The sequence below is a fragment of the Lycium ferocissimum genome, chromosome 11, assembly GCF_029784015.1.
Source record: "Lycium ferocissimum isolate CSIRO_LF1 chromosome 11, AGI_CSIRO_Lferr_CH_V1, whole genome shotgun sequence".
Lineage (NCBI taxonomy): Eukaryota > Viridiplantae > Streptophyta > Magnoliopsida > Solanales > Solanaceae > Lycium > Lycium ferocissimum.
This window is the reverse complement of record NC_081352.1, coordinates 49807644-49823787: the sequence shown is the minus strand read 5'-3', so window position 1 is coordinate 49823787 and position 16144 is coordinate 49807644. Positions and strand designations below refer to the sequence as shown.

General features: G+C 32.2%; 1 protein-coding gene across 1 annotated transcript; it reads left to right on the top strand.

The window, feature by feature from the left end:
• The first annotated feature begins 7494 nt into the window (after window positions 1-7494).
• LOC132038438 (protein RKD1-like) lies at window positions 7495-8409 on the top strand. Its single transcript, XM_059429109.1, has 2 exons — window positions 7495-7830; window positions 8026-8409. Exons 1-2 carry the CDS (start codon window positions 7495-7497, stop codon window positions 8407-8409), a joined length of 720 nt encoding a protein of 239 aa, XP_059285092.1.
• Window positions 8410-16144: the final 7735 nt, after the last annotated feature.

Here is a 16144-nt window from a genome sequence, read left to right as displayed (position 1 = left end):
ATGCGAGTTTATGCAATATTTTAATAAATATCTGAAACAACTCAAATGATGAGGTATTAATTGATTTTGCACCAAAACATAAAAATAGCTAACGTGAGCTTTCTTCGTCCTTTTATTAATTATACTTTAAACATATGCGTAATTAACTCAAAACTTGAAAAGTTATTTATAAAACATATTTGAGTTTATATTTGCGTATTAGTGACGTTTTAAAATGTATATGATAGTAAAAATATGATTCCCTTTACTTGAAATATATAGTCATACCATTTTGCAAATCAATTATTCCTAATAAGATAAATATTAGATGTTTTAACATGAAAAGAAGAGAATAAAACTTATGGAATTAATTTTAATCTTCCTTAAACTAACTACCCATTACTAAAACTAAATCTACCAATTCATTAGGATTCATCTGAGTTAATAAAATAGGATAAGGTTAGCCATTCAAGCAAATAAAAATACACAACAATAAAATAAGGAAGAGAGAAAGAAAAAAAGATGAAATGGATCCGGCCATTTTAAAGCCCAGCTGCTGGAACTGTTCACGTGATTGGGCTTAGGCCCAGTGAGTTTTCTTTATATTGCTGCTGCGGACAGGGGTGGACACGAGAAGGAGATTTCGTTGGGCTTTTAGCCCAACAACGGATGTAGAAGAAGAACGAGTCCCTCGGACTCGTATGCGATGGTCATGCATAAAAAAAATGAAAGGAAAAGGATTAGTATGCAATCAATAAACAAGGTTAAACATGCGTAATATATATTGTACTAGGGCGTGTATAGAATTCAGTCAAACAGGAAGCACAGAAATGGTAGTCATGGCATCGTATCCACTGTTACCAGAGGATAGGGCAGTACTCATGAATCATTTTAAAATCTAATCAAAACATACAAACCAACAAACAAGAGAAATACTAAACTAAATATCAAATGCGACAGCACCCCCATTCACTGTTATACGCAATATTTAACCAAACACTTAAAGCAAAACAAACATATATTAAGTTCAACCATTTTAGGCATGCTGACATATAGAAATCAGATGAAGCATTTAAAAAGAAGAATCTTAACAGGCGTCACAGACTCTCAAAACAAACGAAGCATAAGCCGAACTTGAACAAAATATCGAAATAAAAGCAGAATTAGAGTTGAAAAGAGGATAAAACAAGTTTGGTTCAGCAGGCTGCTTTAAACGACATGTTTTATGCACAAATTTAGGGACTGCCCAAACAGATGCAAGGTAACTTAAGTAAGCAAACTATTGGTAGTTTAAACCATCACTGATATCCACCAGATTTCAAATAAACTTGAGAAAATAGAATGCGCTTTATAGAACTAGGATTTATTAACTCAATATGAGGCGAATTCTTGCAATGTATATGTTTAAACCAGGTAAAGGGAAGCAGGTGAAATCCCAAATAGATTCTTACAAGCTCATTCTTTGCACACGAAAATCCCATTCAACCATTTTGAAATTCATCTAAAAGTCTTGTTCAATCTAAACTCTTCAGGCTAAAATTGAAGGTGACAAGGGAAGGAAATCTAAACTGGGCACTAGGGCAGATCCATTTTAAATCCTTTAAATATACAGTTGAGCTCAAGCAGTAAGTAGCTTCGGTCAAATTTATAGGCAACAAAATAGACCTAAAATCTGGTCATTCTACCAAGTAAATGTAGCACACTGTGGCTAAACAATCTGATTTTAGCTCACATTTATTTGGAAACACAACTAGGCTAGATTGAACCATGTTAACGCCTCACCGATTCAAACAAATTCCAACCAAAATACAAGATTTACCATCATTTTGATTGCCTAAAGCTTATAACAGGGATTAAGCTAAACTGCGATATACTGAGGGTCAACATAGCACATGTTCAAGTGGGAGACATTTAGTTTATTCATTCCAGACAGTGAGCATACTAGACCTCAAATCAAAGGTAATGTGCAAGATGAATGATATTCAGACAATGAAGAAATTTGAAACAAAGCTAGCAAAGGAAAACCTGATTCATATGTTTTAGACTAACAAGCATATGGCAGCCCCCTGTCATGATGCTAATATAGATCCATAATAAAACAAATTCTTACCAGCTCTCTTTATAATACATCAGATCCAAACAAAGGACAGAACCTTATGTTAACCTTTAGTAAGCTTATTATCCATTTAAACGAACCTTTGTCCCAAGTTAACTATGTGTAAAGCAACTGACGCAATAATACATATGACTATCACATATCTGGATCACATGAATCCCTAAAGCCTGAATCTCGGCCTAAACAGAACAGTACTATCTAAACAACGATGAAATCAGAACCAAGGCATGCTAGGGGTTGCCCTAAAATTATTGGATGCTAAACTACCAGCTAAACTATGCAGAGGAACTTGGACAGAGCTTAAAACCTACCAAGTAATATATGTGAGCATGCTTGAAAACTACTAAGCACAACTGAATAAAGATAACAGGTACGATATGGAGGGTTCAGATCTTGTTTTAAACTGACATTAAACATATAAGGTCATGCTATATTTCAACATGTCATGCACCATTATTGGTCGACATAATCATCCTTGCATGCACTTACATAATTACTAATAAAGCAAGAATTAACTGAATTGAATCAAGGCATAGACAAATAGATACCGTTAAATGGATAAACTGGAAATTAAACCAAACTAGCATGAATGTCCAAATATTTCTAATTTTTGAGCCGAGATTAAACTAACTAAAACGAGGATATTCGTAATGCTATTAAGCTAAGCTAAACTGATATCAACCAGCCAAGACCACAAATAGGTATGAACAGATAAACACTTATTGAGTCAACTAAAAATATTAAACTAAATATGGGAGAGTTGTTTACATACTTAACTAAACTAAACTAAATTATCCTACATGGACATGCTTAAACACACAAACAGACCAACACAGAAACGGATTCATCTAGTGCATTAAAATAACTTAACTAAAACTAACATGCTTGAATCATGGAACAACACACTAAAATAACACAGAGCAACAAAAAATTCAACAGAAATAAAAAAAAAGGGAATGGAGAATTACCTTCTTCGGGTGCAGCGAAGTGAGGCTTCGAGTCTTCGAACTACCTCGAACACTTCAAATTCTCCGAGTTTGAATCCGCTCGGAATCGAAACAGCAGCAAAGACTAAAAGTAAAAAAAAAACGAAGACGATTTCTTATTTTTTTCGAAACAATTTCCAGAAAATCTTTAACACTGATAAAGACTCTTAACTTCTAGGGAAATTTCCTCAATCCAAAAAAATCCTCCCTTCAAACGATTCCAACGCCCCTATTTATAGGGTTTTGCTTTGTATTGTGCTGAAATAAAAAAAGACGCGTGGGGAACAGAGGGAATGGGGATGGCAGCGAGCGTGGGGAACAGGGGAAGGTGGAGGTGGCAGAGGCAACGTGGGGGGTGAAGGAAACGATGAAGGAGAAGAGGGAAAGAGAGAGAGAAGGGATGGGGGTGCGGCGGAGGAGACGAAAAAATGAAGGGAAACCCTAAAAGGGTTTCCCTTATTTTGAACGGGAATGGGTCGGACCCGGTCCATTTGTGGACTGGGTCAATTTTGACCGTGTATTAAAGTATGGATTGGGTATTAAAATGGGTTGGGGTGAATTGGGCTTGTATGTGGACCAATAATTTGGTGATGAATAAAATGTGGGCTTGGGTTGGTGAATTTTTAACATGGGTTAAGTTGTTGCTTTAAAATATGGGCTAGGTATCAAAACGTGGGCTGATCTGAAAATTGGGTTGGAGTGAATTAAAATGTAGGCTTCTAAATTGAAGTAAAAGACCCATTTTGACTAATTTTATGCTGACAGGTATTAAAATAGTATGTATTTATTAATATTCAGATAAAAATAAAGTGGCGTCGCAATAGCCGTGCGATAATATGTTGAAAATCAATAGTAAATAAACGCTATTATTTAATTATGCGAAGCTAACTGCGAAGCGTGTGCATAAGATGGCAAAAGTCTTTGAATGATAAAAAATGCGAATAACAATAATACAAAATAGTAAAATAATAATAAATAAATAATAATAATAATAATAATAATAATAATAATAATAATAGCGTATAACGGTTGTAAAAGATAATGGCAGGATAATGAAACGCCGGTATTAATAAAAGTTAATAATTATAGTAAAGAATGCAAATAATCATTTTTAAAGTTGCAAAAATATTGGAAGCGAAACATAGGTATTTCGGAGTAAAGGTGGGACAAAATTGGGTGTCAACAGCTTGTCCCTCTTGGAACGGAAACGATGAAAGAGTTTTCGGGCAAAGACGTTGACTTAGTAGCCTATTTTGTCCCGACCACAAGAAAACGGGGGACCATAAGGATGAAGAAAGAATTGCGGCCGAACTCCGGTCTCCGAGTTGCCTACATATCTCGGGTTGCACGAGAATCGGGCCGTGTGTGTAGTTCTAGGATGACTACGACACCTATGAAAGACGAATCCCGATTGGTGCGAATCTTCGCAAAATATTGTCCCAGTGTCGAATTATGGAGACACTGGGTATTATGGTAGAGATTTGAAAATTCTGAAAATTGGATACGCTGGAATGCAGGCGGAATAGTTGGAGACGAGTATTCGAGGTAGATCTTCGACCCTTGTCGGGAAGTCTGACTTCCTTCCCAACATACTGCCCCAGTTCGCTGCCGAAGAAATAGTTCCACGTTGTGCTAGAGCTCCTGTGAAACTTAAGCTAGATAAAAGATAGTCAGTAAAATAAATATCGAAAATAAAACGATGTAAAATAAACCCATAAAAACTGCAATGTTTAAAGTGACAGGTGCGGTGCAATGCGTCTGCGAGCATACGCAGAACATTTGCAAATAAAACAATGTAGGTGCGGTGCGGTGCGTACGCGAGCATACGCGAGCATTTGAAGGCAATGCGAGTGCGGTGCGGTGCGTACGCGAGCATTTGACGCGAGCATTTGAAAATAATAAAGCAATGCAGGTGCGGTGCGATGCGTCTGCGAGCGTACGCAGAGCATTTAAAGATAATAAAGCAATGCATGTGCGGTGCAATGCATCTGCGAGCATACGCAGGGCATTTAAAAATAATAAAGCAATGCATGTGCGGTGCAATGCGTCTGCGAGCATACGCAGGGCATTAAAAAAAAAAAAAATAAAGCAATGCGGGTGCGTGCGATATGCAATGCATCTGCGAGCATACGCAGGGCGTTTGAAAATAATAAAGCAATGCACAATGCGGGATGCGATGTCTGCGAGCATACGCAGAGCATTTGAAAATAATGCAGGTGCGGTGCAATGCGTCTGCGAGCATACGCAGGGCATTTGAAAATAATAAAGCAGTGCAGGTGCGATGCGATGCGTCTGCGAGCATACGCAGGGCATTAAAAAAAAAAAAAATACAGCAATGCGGGTGCGGTGCAATGCGTGCAATGCGTTTAAAAAATAATAAAGCAATGCGAGCATACGCAGGGCATTTGAAAATAGTAAAGCAGTGCAGGTGCGATGCGATGCGTCTGCGAGCATACGCAGGGCATTTGAAAATAATAAAGCAATGCGGGTGCGGTGCAATGCGTCTGCGAGCATACGCAGGGCATTTGAAAATAATAAAGCAATGCGGGTGCGGTGCAATGCGTCTGCGAGCATACGCAGGGCATTTGAAAATAATAAAGCAATGCAGGTGCGTGCGCGGTGCGCAGAGCATTTAAAAATAATAAACAATGTGCGAGCGTGCATGCGAGCATACGCAATTTGAAAAAATAATACGGCGGGTGCGGTGCAATGCGTCTGCGAGCATACGCAGGGCATTTGAAAATAATAAAGCAATGCGGGTGCGATGCGATGCGTCTGCGAGCATACGCAGAGCATTTGAAAATAATGCAGGTGCGGTGCAATGCGTCTGCGAGCATACGCAGGGCATTTGAAAATAATAAAGTAATGCATGTGCGGTGCACTTGCGAGCATTCACAAGGCATTTGAAAATAATAGAACAATATATATGCGGTGCATTTGAAAGTAGTAATGCATGTGCAGTGCGGGGTATTTGAAAGCAATAGGAAAAATTTGTGCATCGATGCGTTTGAAAGAATCATTTGCAAGATTTAAGCATTAATTTGTTGCAAATCTCGGAAATTATTGATACTCGAGAGGCATAATTTTATAAGAAAACGCAAACTGTTCGATGTGCAATCCTTGCAAGGTACTTAAAACATTATATATTTCCTAGATAAAATTAATGCAGGTGTAAAAATTAGTGCGATATTATTTTGAGATAAAAGTGCAAGTGCGCGATTTGTACAAAATATTTGAGGTAAAAATTGTGCAAATGTGAGATTAGTACAAAATATTTGAGGTAAAAATTGTGCCAGTGCGAGATCAGTACAAAATATTTGAGATAAAAATAGTGCTAGCGTGAGAGTAGTATAAAATATTTGAGATAAAGTAGCATTAGTGTGCGATTAGTACGAAAATCATTCAAGGTAAAAGTAGTGCGAATGCAAGTGCAATATCAGTGCTCTTTTTTGAAAAAAACTTAATACCTCCAATTTTAAGGCGGACATGCCCAAATAAATTAACCAAGTCCTATTACAAAGGTGGACATGCCCAAATTAAAATGATTAGTCAAATATAAGGTATAAGTCACTGTATTGTAGACTTAGGGTAGACAATTTACTTTAAAGTACTTGTCTTGTCTTTATATATTTCTTATGTGTATAAGTACTAATACAAATTATTTCTTGCCAATATGGATTTCTTAACCGTACTTATATAACGTAATTAATTGATTCTTGATTTGTATATCATGGCTTTGACGTATTACAGATTTGTTATCGGTTATATACGTCTATTCTTAATTACGTATTTTTTTTTTTTTTAAAAAAAAAAACAATACGTATCTATACACAATTCCGGATTTTTTATTTATATATATATATATTTTTTTTTTTTTTTTTTTTTTTTTTATTTGATTTTTGTGGCCGACAAGCTTTATAAAAAGCAGCCGTCCACTTTCAAAAAGTATTTACCCTTCGAGTAAAATCCATGTGCCGACAACTTTATGAAAGGAGCCGCCCACTTTCAAAAGCAAAAGCGAGACGGCATCTTCAAGATCGGCCGTCCACTTGGATTAAGCAATTTATAGGGAAGGATGATGTACATGAAATGATTACACTAGTCGACCTTCGTTCATGCACTCTTCGTTCATATAGAACCGATCTTTGCGCGTATATGCCTCTAGGATCCTTCCTTACGAATCCAATTAAAGAAAGAATGCAAGGTAATTCAAGCCACTACGCTATCGATCATCGGTATGATTTCGCTTTTGATGTCTTGCTAACAATCCTTTGATGATGGATTGTACTCTTGAAGATCCATTTTATTCATCTTTTTATAACCCTACCCTGTGTGATGGTCATATTCTGAATATCTATTTGTATACACTAATAGTATTTGTTCTAAATAAATTAGCTAATGTGTTATAATGTTATGGGTGCAGGGATGTGGAGTGAAATGAGCGGTGGATTTGGATTAAGTACCCAATTATTTGGGAGAACTGAGAACCCGGAACTGTTGTTATGTGACAACAATCAAGAAAAGATAATGACTAATGATCGTGTTGAGGAAATTATAACGGAAAAAGGGAAGCAAAAAATGTTGTCTCGAGAAACAATTTCAAAGTACTTTTATATGCCAATAATTCAAGCGACCAAGGAACTTAATATTGGGGTGACATTTTTGAAGATAAGATGTAGGGATTTGGGGATTCGAAGGTGGCCACATAGGAAGTTAATGAGTCTTCAAACACTAATCAAGAATGTTAAGGTTCACTCTCTCTATACACACATCTTTTATACACTCTTGTTTCAATTGCATATAATATTATGGTGATGAAAAAAATTCACCTTTTAGTTTATGTAATGATATTAGATTCTCTTAATATTTCGTTTAGAAAAAGAACGTTAAGATTTATTCTCTATATAAACATGTAACCCTTGTTTCGGTTATGAATATTTACAGGAATTGAAGGGGGGGGGAAGGAAATGGTATGGAACAAAAGTGGAAGGATGTGATAGATTCATTAGAGGAAGAGAAAAGAAAAGGATGGAAGAAATTCCAGACATGGAACTTGAGGAGAAAACAAAGAGATTAAGGCAATATTGTTTCAGGGCTAACCACAAGAAGAGAAGGCTTATGGGTATGGCAGAATTGCAGGCTTCTTTTGGTACTTACTGCGATAGTGGTCCAGTTGCAGACAATGATGCTGCTATTGGTTATGGCCATAGAGAGGAAGATGATGAAGATGAAGTCATTAAGTTATTTCTTGCTGACTGTTTCACTTCCAGTAGCCCAATCTTATCAAATGGAATAACTTTCTTGTATGTGGACCAACTAATGTCATGATCCTTGTAGACGAAAATTAGGCTCTTCTGGAGACCTTGATCATTAATTTTGTGCTACAAATATTGCCTAGATACTTTGGTATCTTAACGAAATTTTAGTTAGACCTACTGTGTCATGAAATAAACAGATATTTAAAGACAATACATCATTTATAAATGATGAAAAGTAAACATTAATTTCTAAGCTTCAGTATTTCAAACATCTCCTTCATGCTAATTAACATAAATATTTTGTATCAAAGAGGCAACTAAATAGCTATTGCGAAAATATATAAATTGTTACCTCTGCTAAAATATTAGTGAAACTATTATCGCAGAGTGTAAATATGCAGAATACACATTTACTTTAAATACTATAAATAAGGACATGCATAGTATTATTATAATCGTACATTGCATAGTATTGTTACAATCGTACATGGATGACTGATTAGTGCTCTAATTGGACATCAACAGAAATAATGTCACTATTAAATTCTATCATAATATGTCAACTTGTTACTCTTAAGAGATAAATCCTCCAATAAAGAAAATTTAACAGGATACCAACATCAAGATGAAGAGTACATAATTAATAAAGACATATGATCCTTTTGCTCAGGCCTATAAAAATCACCTTTAGAAAGTTATTCCATTTGATAAGAAATTTCCAGAGAGGCGTATGTAAAAGGGATTAGGTGTTAGCATTATTAAGCTCTCATGTTAAAACTAAACCACCACTATAAAAGTAAGATGACAAAAAACAACATATTAAATTGATCAAATAAGTACCGTAGCAGATACATAATAATTAATTGAGCTTTTGGCACATAATTTTGAGTTAAGATAGGTGATCAGTCATGACACACAAAGACATTATAGCCAAGATATATACATTACATATAGGGTAAGAGCAATACCATGAAGAGGTGGTAAATGGTAACCGAAAATTCATTCTACAAGATCCGTATTCATTTGTCTTAGAATGATAGATGTTTCTATGTACGACGGGAACATGTTGCAATAACTTTTACATCACATGAATACTATGTATATCCTTTATTATTCTATCTCTCCAGGAGGCAAGTTGTGGTATTTCTTTAATTCACCTCGGGGAATCAAACATGATCATTTAGATGCACTTTATACACAACTTTTAATAGCTCATTATTTTGCCCAAGCAGATGAAGACATTGCTTCTGAATAATGTCTAACTACTTTAAGAGTAAATTGCAAAAATTTACTGCTTCGAGAGTAAATCGCAGAGTCTTATTAATTCAGGAGTAAGTTGCAGAGTCTACTAGTTCGGGAGTAAGTTTCGAAATTCTACTACTTCGAGAGTAAAGGTCGACATTATACTACTTCGGGAGTAAATTTCATATTTGCTACTTCAAAAGTAAATTTCAAAATTTACTAAGTAAAGAACAAAATATTCAGAATATTTCTTTCCAATTTTTCTACCTCTTCTGGAGGCATGATATTTTCACAATCAAGAGCACATCTGTATTTATAATCTTTACTGAATATCATCACATTCTCTTTAGGGAATAGATCCGTGTTTATAATATTTATCAAAAGTTCTCATTCTTCAAGAATGAAACATAATCATCTGAACGTGCCTTAATCATATAATTATCTGAACGCGCCTTAATCATATCAAATTATGATCACTTAGAATATCTTTTAAGATATTGCTACTTCAGGAGCAAATCGAGGCACACATACAATACAGAGAATTTTCTAACATGCCTTCCTAAAAAACTCAAAATAAATATGAGAAAATATTGTCACTTCTGATGATTAATGAAGACATGTGAAATATATAACCACTTTTGGTGATGTCAATTTCTTATAAACTCTATTGGAATTCAAGTATATATTCAAATCTAAGATATTTATAAAATTGTCATAGAACTAATTCTATGCATTGATACACAGTAACTGGGAAACTCCAAGTTGTGACATGTGCCGATATAATAACAAAAATAATTTATTTACGGCAATTGGAACTTGCTAGTATAAAATATATAAAAAATTCGTTATAAGAGGCCTTCCAGTAAGATCATTATTAAGAAGGCTTCACATAATAATTGATATCAAAATACCTAAGGAAGATCATGTTCAAGTGGATGAGATGTCACTTACCAGATGTATTTTAGGCACAGAGAAGGAGACATGACCTTACCAACGACCATCCGCTTAATATATTGTGCTGCTTTTGATTCTCTTCACCAGGAAATTGTACACCGACGGGGTTTGATTTTTGTGAAGATGCAAATTTAATTCTACTCGAAAAATTAGAGACTCGTGCTGATAACGTGTTATAAAATAATAAAACAAGTAAGAACAATATTGTAGACAAAGAGAGAAGAGAGGAATTATTTTATTTCTCTTGTTAGGGATTAATTTACGATGAAGGAAACCTCTATATTTATAGGGGAAAATTGACTTGATCCCAGAGTCACTAACCCTAATATTTCTCCTAAAGATAGACATCCACAATAATAAATAATATTTATAACAACATGTGAGATATTAGGATAAGTTTTTGAAATATTACATGTGAAACTTCACAAAGACACTATTTTTCAATTATAGAAACTTTTAAATGGCTATTTGTGAACTTTGTCCCAAAACCTGGAATTTGCACAAACTGGCATTTTTAGGGTTACTTTTAAAATTTTTGTTCTTCTCTGTCTAATAAATATTCCTTTTTAAAATAAATCATCTAATTAGTTTAAAGTATTAAATTTAGTTCCTCTAGTAAGAGAAAGAGAAACAAAATTGACGGTGTCTTTAGAAAAGCTAATAAGGTACACATAAAAGATTTTTACATCAGACCATAGTCCAACAACAACAATATATCCAGTATATTCCCGCAAAGTGAGGTATGGGGAGAGTAAATCGTAAGAAGAACTTATCTCTACCTTGGGAGAGGTAGGTACAAATGTTGTTTCCGATAGATCTTCGGCTAAAAAAAACATTTCGAAAAAGATTATATAAGAATTAACAGAAATAAAGAAATCATTGCAAAATACAATAAAAAGCATAACATAGCATTTTTCTACTATATTAGAAGCATGAGTTTGGAGGTGGTATCGTCGTCCACCTCCTACTCATGTAAAAAAAAAAAAAAAAATTAAGGTGGGGATCCACATGTGTGCTGTGGGTGAAAAAATATTTACCCGAAATGACTCATATTTTTAGTATTACCCAAAATGACCCTTTTATACATTATTATACACTTTTATATAAGATCGCCACATTATTTACAGTAAGTGTATAATATTGTATATCGTGTGTATAAACACTATTGTAAAAAAAGTTAGCTATACAGATTTAAATTAAAAATATAACTACGTGGATGTAATATTTTATGCTGGATTGTATATTATTGAAATATTTAACTATATAGAGCGGGTTTGGTCGTCAACCACCCACTCTTCTAATATAGTTAATTAAAATAATTTAAAAAAATTAAGATGGGGTCTACGTGAAGAATTAGAAGACAGTTGGGGAAAAAAATATTAAGGTGGGGTCCACGTGAAGAAGTACGAGACAATTGTAAAAAAAAAAAAAAAAGTTAACGATTTTTTTTCAGAAAATGGTAAAGGTACGCTTAGAGAAAATTTAAAGAAGAGAAATTCAGGAAAAAAAAAATAACGATTTAAATTGAACACAAAAAACGCTAAAGAAGTCATAAAACCAAAAGATTTAAAATTTATACATTTGGGTAAGGATAAAAATGCACTAATTTTAAATACATACGTCTCACACAAATAATGAGGAATAACATCAAGAAGACGAAATATAAATGGTCAAGAAACATATACACATATTTTCTTAAAATGATTATACACATATTTTCTTAAAATGATGAAGTTGGTCTATACTTAAAAATTTAAGACTACAACAGATGCTAACACATGAATGCGCTTTTCAGTGTTATTGCGTAAAAAGAGATTATGGCATGAAACTCGGTAGGAGAAGGTGTATTAATGATAATAAGTTCAGAAAATGGTAAAGGTACACTTAGAGAAAATTTAAAGAACACAAATTCAGAAAAAAAAAATAACGATTTAAATTGAACACAAAAACCGCTAAAGAAGTCATAAAACCAAAAGATTTAAAACTTATACCTTTGGGTAAGGATAAAAATGCACTAATTTTAGACACATACGTCTCACACAAATAATGAGGAATAACATCAAGAAGACGAAATATAAACGGTCAAGAAACGTATACACATATTTTCTTAAAATGATGAAGTTGGTCTATACTTAAAAATTTAAGATTACAACAGATGCTAACACATGAAAGCGCTTTTCAGTGTTGTTGAGTAGAAAGAGATGATGGCATCAAGCTCCGTAGGAGAAGGTGTATTTCAAATCTTTCAATTGGAGAACCAAACCAGGAAAATCATATATGGAAGAAGTGGTCTAAGTAAAAAAATTTATTGATATTTTCAATTAATTGAATTATAATACTTTCTAGAATAAAAATTCTATAATTATATTACTCAAAGGTACTCTTTCTGTCCTAATTTATGTGACATAGTTTGACTAGGCACAAAGTTTAAAAAAGAAAGGAAAGATCTTTGAAACTTGTGGTCTAAAACAAGTCATAGATATTTGTGTGGATTTAAATCATTTCATTAAAGGTAAAAGGGGAAGTTTCAAGTTAAATGATTTCTAAACATAAAAATATATCATTCTTTTTTAGACTGACTAAAAAGAAAAGTGTGGTACTATTTTTTGTGTTGAGCCCGTGCTAGCACGAGCTTTGTGTATATGTATTAATGTTCATCTATATGTATGCATAGATAGTGCAAACTTATATATGTTTATTATCAATATAAAATATATATAGTATCACTACCCAATACATAAATCTTTATAATTATACGCAACTATATACATGTAGATACACAATATAATCCAAAGTGTTGGGTCCGTGCGCGTACATACGCCATCTAGTTTTTTTTATTTTATTTTTTATTTTTACAACTATATAGAAACATGAGTTTCTATACAGTAGTGAAAAGAGGATCGTCGTCCGTTCCTAAAAAAAAAAAAAAAAAAAAAAAAAAAAAAGCTGGGCTCCATGTTAAACACAAAAGCAATTAAAAAAAAAAAAAAAGTGAAACCCATAATCTTCACCCATATTAACAAAATAAAGAATATATAAAAAAAAAAAAAAAAAAAAAGTGAACCCCATGTTAAAAAAAAAAATAATGTCAAAAAAAAGTGTACCCCATATTAAAAAATCAAACAATATTTATGTAATTTTCAACGTATCCCATTAAGTCAATAATGATGGATTCATTGTCACATGCGTATCAACCCATTAATATGAGCAAGTGAAATTATTGTACAGCAAAAAACATGAACCCATATTATTGTTTTTCTTCAAAAGGTTAAGTAGCCAAACCATACAAACTTTTTTTTTTTTATATTAGCCTGAAATCTAATCTAGATATTGAACTGTTGTATTTGCTATTTCGCCATATCATTTATTTGTTATGTTTACTAAAATAAATATACTTAAAATATTTATATTTTAAAATAAGATATTAGATACGAAGCACAAAGTATAATGTTATATTAATCGTATTTATCAAATTTCTACTTTGTTTCGTTTTAAACATGGAAAATTAATTTAACAATTTGAATTAGAATTATCCAAATCAAAATTTGATAACAAATAATAAGTATTTTACACCTTTAAATTAATCAAATTAAAATTAAAAGTATCAACCGATGCTTAAATATTGCTATTGTTTTATCTCAAAGAGAGAAAATAGTTTCCTTTTAAACAAGTCTTCTCTTTTAAAAAGTATTAATAAATTTTTGCAGATTTTGTATTCGTAGCAAACACTAATATAATAAAATTTTGGATACGGAGCACAAATTATAATATTATATTAATCGTGTATATATATATATATATGCATAAAAACAGTGCAAACTAATAATGTCAAAAAAAAAAAAAGATGCACCCTATATTAAAAAATCAAACAATATTTGTGTAATTTCTAAAGTATCCCATTAAGTCAATAATGATAGATTCATTGCCACATGCGTATCAACCCATTAGTGAGCAAAATAAAATTATTGTCAAGAAAAAAACATAGGCCTCATATTATTGCTTTTCTTTAAAAGGTTAAGTAGCCAAACTATACAATTTTCTTTCTTTTTTTATATTAACATGAGATCTAATCTAGATATTGAACTGTTGTATTTACTATTCCGCCATGTCATTTATTTGTTACGTTTACTAAAATAAATATACTTAAAATATTTATATGTTAAAATAAGATAGAATTTGACTACTTTTTCATTTTTATTCTTACTCTAATAAATGTGAAAAGAGATTAATGTCGTAAAAGAAAAAATAATATCAAATGAAGATCAAATAATGAATAAGGTAAATTAGTCAAATTATAATTTTAATTGACGTTTCCTTAAAAAACCAGGCAAAAGTCAACATGACAAGTAAAAGAGCTAAACTGAAAATATTTATCAAAAATAAAAAAATAGTAAATAGAAAATCAAATTTCTACTTTGTTTCGTTTTTAAACATGTAAAATTAATTTAATAATTTGAATTAGAATTATACAAATCAAAATTTGATAAAAAATAATAAGTATTTTACACCTTTAAATTAATCGAATTAAAATTTAAAGTATCAACTGATGCTTAAATATTGTTATTATTTTATCTCAAAGAGAGAAAAATAGTTTCTTTTTAAACAAGTCTTCTCTTTTAAAAAGTATTAATAAATTTTTGGCGATTTTGTATTCATAGCAAACACCAATATAATAAAGTTTTAGATACAGAGAACAAACTAAAATGTTATATTAATTGTGTTTTGAGCATAGTATATATATATATATATATATATATATATATGCAGAAAAACAGTATAAACTTATGTATGTTTATTAGCAATATAAAATATATATATTATCACCTATATATTATCACTATTCAAACACAACTACATACACATAGATACACTATAATCTAATATTTGGGCCCGTGCGCAGCACGGGTATACACCGTCTAGTTACTACTATATAGAAAGGTCGGTGTGGGCAACTTTTTGGTCGTCCGTTTGTGGGCCCAAAAAAAATTGTGGGCCCACATATTTTAAAAAACTATTAATATTTTAAAAAAAAAATATGGGCCCACATATTTAAACAAGTGCTAATATTTAAAAACAACTACTCATATTTTAAAAAAAATTGTGGCCCACATATTTTAAACAACTACTAATATTTAAAAAAAATTGTGGGTCCCATATTAAACACCAACCAGTAATTTGTGGGTCCTATATTAAACACCAACCAGTAATTAAAAAAAAAAAAGAGAACAAAAACAAATAGAACCCACCACATCCAAACTCGCAAGAAAAAAAAAAGTGGATCCCATATTAACAAAATCAAGCAATATGAAAAAAAAAAAAAAAAAAAGTGAATCCTATATTAAAAAAACAAACAAAAAAAAAATCAAACAATTAAATCAACAAAAAATGCTAAAAAAAAAAGTGCTTAAAAAAATCAAACAATTAAATCAATAATGATGGATTCATTGCCACATGAGTATCAACCCATTAGAGGGAGCAAATGAAATTATTGTACAACAACATACTTAAAATACAAAAATGCTTAGAAAATCAAACGGTCATTTTATATTAATATTATATATATATATATTCAAAACACGATTAATATAACATTGTAGTTTGTGCTCCGT

Bases quoted from the DNA above. Each gene is read 5' to 3' on its own strand.
- LOC132038438 (XM_059429109.1), top strand. From the start codon at position 7,495: ATGGGTGCAGGGATGTGGAGTGAAATGAGCGGTGGATTTGGATTAAGT. The intron at 7,831-8,025 runs GTTCACTCTCTC...GAATATTTACAG, and splicing joins CACTAATCAAGAATGTTAAG to GAATTGAAGGGGGGGGGAAG.